Raw genomic sequence first — 3,815 nt, 5'->3', positions numbered from 1 at the left:
TTGTCTATGAAGAAAATACAATGAAAACTCATCATGCAATTTCAATACCATTTACAGATTTGATCTGTGCCCATGTGTGAACGGATTGATTCCAAAATAGATGTACCAGCAACCGCTCTGGAAATAGCCAAGGAGAATGGTCATGAATATATGCATACGATAAACTGTGTACGAATTTTCTTGTCTATAAGTACCCTGTGCAGTGCAGGGATCAAGCCTTTTCATCAGCAAACCAATCTCACCCCACAGCTAAAGTCATGTCAGTTTTGCCTAAGCAACCACTCTCTAACCTGCTCACTCCACTCAGGGTCTTGTTACCCATCATCATCTTCATCTCTTTTAGCCATGATTCTTCTGCTCTAGCTTCTTCCTCTTTGACTCGGAGAAAAGAAGAAGCAGAGGCTCTTCTGAGATGGAAAGACAGTTTTGACAATTCAACTCAAATGCTCCTCCCTTCCTGGACCCTTCTTCCTTCCCACAATTCTTCCACTTCTTCTTCTAATAACCCCTGCAAGTGGGATGGAATCACATGCAATGAGCCTGGAAGTGTCACGCATATAAACATCACAAGCAGTGGTTTGAGAGGTACGCTTGAATGTCTCAACTTCTTATCCTTCCCCGACCTTGTTAGCCTCGAGCTTTCTAACAACTCTTTTTATGGAACCATTCCACCCCATATCAGTAATCTTTCCAAGCTCACTCACCTAGACTTGAGTCTCAATCGTCTCTCTGGAAATATTCCATCTGAGATGTGTCTGCTGATGAGTCTTCAATACCTTTATTTGGATGAGAATGAGAATGAGATAAATGGATCTATACCTCGGGAAATGGGAAATCTTCATTCTCGAATGGAGCTACATTTGCCAAAAAACAATCTCGTAGGTTCAATCCCTGCTTCTATAGGAAACTTGACAAATCTCGTACTTATGAATCTGGGTGTTAATAATCTATCTGGCCGCATACCTTCAGAAGTAGGCAATTTGACCAAGCTCACATACTTGGATCTGAGTATCAATCAATTTTCTGGCCACATCCCTCCTGTACTAGGAAACTTGAACAACCTTACAACGTTGTTCCTGTGTGTGAATCAGTTATCTGGCCACATCCCTCCTGAAATAGGAAAACTCACATCCCTGCCTAACCTAGTTTTGTTTACGAACAAACTCAGTGGCTCCATTCCTACAGAAATCTATAATCTTACATTTTTGGGAGGTTTTCTAGTGGCTGAGAACTTCTTGTCTGGCTATTTACCACAAAATATATGCGCCAATGGGGCACTTGAACAATTGGCTGTACATGAAAACAACTTCTTCGGTCCTATTCCAAAGAGTTTAGAAAACTGTACCAACTTAGTCAGAGTTCAAATGCACAGAAATCAGCTTGAAGGGAACATGTCGAAAGATTTCGGCATATATCCAAGACTGAAATACATCAATCTGAGTTATAACAAGCTTTATGGTGAACTTTCGAACAACTGGGGGCAATCCAAAAGCCTAACAAGCTTGAGGATCTCAAACAATAGACTTTCAGGTACAATACCACATGATCTTGGTAAAGCAAATAAACTAGAAGTGCTTGACCTATCCGAAAATCACCTAGTAGGAAACATTCCAAAGGAATTGGGGGCCTTGAATTTATTATTCCTTCTTAAACTGAATAATAATAAACTTTCAGGCAATATTCCCACGGAAGTTGGAAAGCTCTCCAGTCTTAGTCAACTTAACTTGGCAGCAAACAATCTAAGCGGATCACTTCCCAAACAATTAGCACAGTGCTCAAAACTCACAGATTTGAATTTGAGCATGAACAGGTTTTGGGGAAGTATCACCCCACAGATTGCCAATATACGCAGTCTCAACAATCTTGATCTTAGCCACAATTTGCTCACAGGAAAGCTTCCATGGGAGCTTGGATATTTACACTACTTAGCATTGTTAAACCTGTCCCACAATTTTCTGTCTGCCTCGATCCCATCCACTTATAGTGAAATGTTAAGCTTGACATCCGTGGACATATCATACAATAATTTGGAGGGTCCTCTTCCTAACAACAAAGCTTTCAGCAGGGCACAAATAGTAGCCCTAGAACATAACAGAGGCTTGTGTGGCAACAACACTGGTTTGCAGGCTTGCCTCTCTTTGTTGAGCAAAAGACCTGGTGGAAAGATGAGCCTTCGAGCCGCGATTTTGATCACAGTCTCTCTTTTGGGCACCCTATTTCTTTTATATATCATTGCAGGAATATACTGTGTTGGTTTCAAAAAAGGGAGAAAGATAGATGATGAGCCAAGGGATGCAGAAAATGAAAATATGTTTGTGATATGGAGTTATGATGGGAAAATAGCACATCAAAACATTGTTGAAGCGACAGAGGCATTCAACTCAAGATATAGCATTGGAGAGGGGGGATGTGGAAGAGTTTATAGAGCTGAGCTGCCAAACGGTCAAGTTGTTGCTGTGAAGAAACTTCACCAATCAGAGGATGGCATAGTGGCTAACCTAAAAGCCTTTAACAGTGAGATTACTGCTTTAACAGAAGTAAGACATCTGAATATTGTAAAGCTTTACGGGTTTTGTTCACATGCAAGATACTCATATTTGGTGTATGAGTTCTTGGAAGGGGGAAGCTTGAGAAAGATATTGAGCAGTGAGGTTAAGGCAATGGAATTGGACTGGATTAGGAGGGTGAAAGTTGTAAGAGGTGTTGCCAGAGCTTTATCCTATATGCACCACGACTGCTCACCTCCTGTTATTCATCGAGACATATCAAGCAATAACATACTGCTGGATTTGGACAATGAAGCCCACGTCTCTGACTTCGGCACAGCAAGGATTTTAAAGCCTAACTCATCCAATTGCACATCATATGCAGGCACCTTCGGGTATTCAGCTCCAGGGAAGCTTTGTCCTCACTGGTCGCTACTCACTCATAAAGCATATATGCTCTCTTTAAATGGTATGAAGCATTTTGGGATAAACCCAATAATAAAACCGTGCGAGCTTGACCCAAAGCGAACAATATCATATCCATATATACCATTTGCTAATATCTTCTTTGCAGAGCTTGCTTACACAACGGGAGTGAACGAGAAGTGCGATGTTTACAGCTTTGAGATGCTAGCATTGGAAGTGATAATGGGAAGGCATCCAGGCAACTTCATCTCCTCCATATCGTCGTCATCATCATCATCGACAGTTTCCCATCAAATCACATTGAAGGAAGTGTTGGACCAACGCCTCTCACCTCCAAGGGGTCGAGTAACCGAGGAAGTGCTCTCCATTGCAAAGATAGCATTTGCTTGCCTAAATGCCAGGCAGCAGTCGAGTCCGACAATGCGACAAGTCTCTCACAAGGTATCAACGCGTAGGCCTCCTCTGTCAGAGCCACTAGACGTCATTACATTAGGACAATTGTTGGATATCACAACTTTAACTCTCTGAACAACAATATGATCAAAATGCATTCTATTCCACCAGTTATTAATTGACATCCTAGTACTGTTTCTTTTTATATTCTTGTTTTTGATCTTTCCTTCTACTCTTTTCTTTCTTGACACTTATCAGGGGATCCAAACATATCTCAGCTACCCCACTTCAACTTTAATATCTACACAATCCAAACATGCATATTAATATAACATCTTCAAATCATATCCTAATTCAAAAGAGACATCTTTCTTCTGGTTCATTTCCTATATTTAACAAACTTTAATAATAAGCATAGTGGTCATATTCATTAGGATCAGAAACGTCGGACTGCATTTTGAGAAATTTCCATATATATGGACAGTTTTAAAGGATAATGTATTGGATAAA

At 40.7% G+C, this 3,815-nt stretch overlaps 1 protein-coding gene across 1 annotated transcript; it reads left to right on the top strand.

Annotated features, from left to right (window-relative positions):
• The first annotated feature begins 257 nt into the window (after window positions 1–257).
• Window positions 258–3,440, top strand: LOC132178335 (MDIS1-interacting receptor like kinase 2-like). Its single transcript, XM_059590782.1, has 2 exons — window positions 258–2,892; window positions 3,058–3,440. Exons 1-2 carry the CDS (start codon window positions 258–260, stop codon window positions 3,438–3,440), a joined length of 3,018 nt encoding a protein of 1,005 aa, XP_059446765.1.
• The last annotated feature ends 375 nt before the right edge of the window (window positions 3,441–3,815 follow it).

Source organism: Corylus avellana, chromosome ca4 (genome assembly GCF_901000735.1).
Source record: "Corylus avellana chromosome ca4, CavTom2PMs-1.0".
Classification (NCBI taxonomy): domain Eukaryota; kingdom Viridiplantae; phylum Streptophyta; class Magnoliopsida; order Fagales; family Betulaceae; genus Corylus; species Corylus avellana.
Note: the sequence above shows the minus strand (reverse complement) of the source record. Positions and strands in the feature narration are given on the sequence as shown.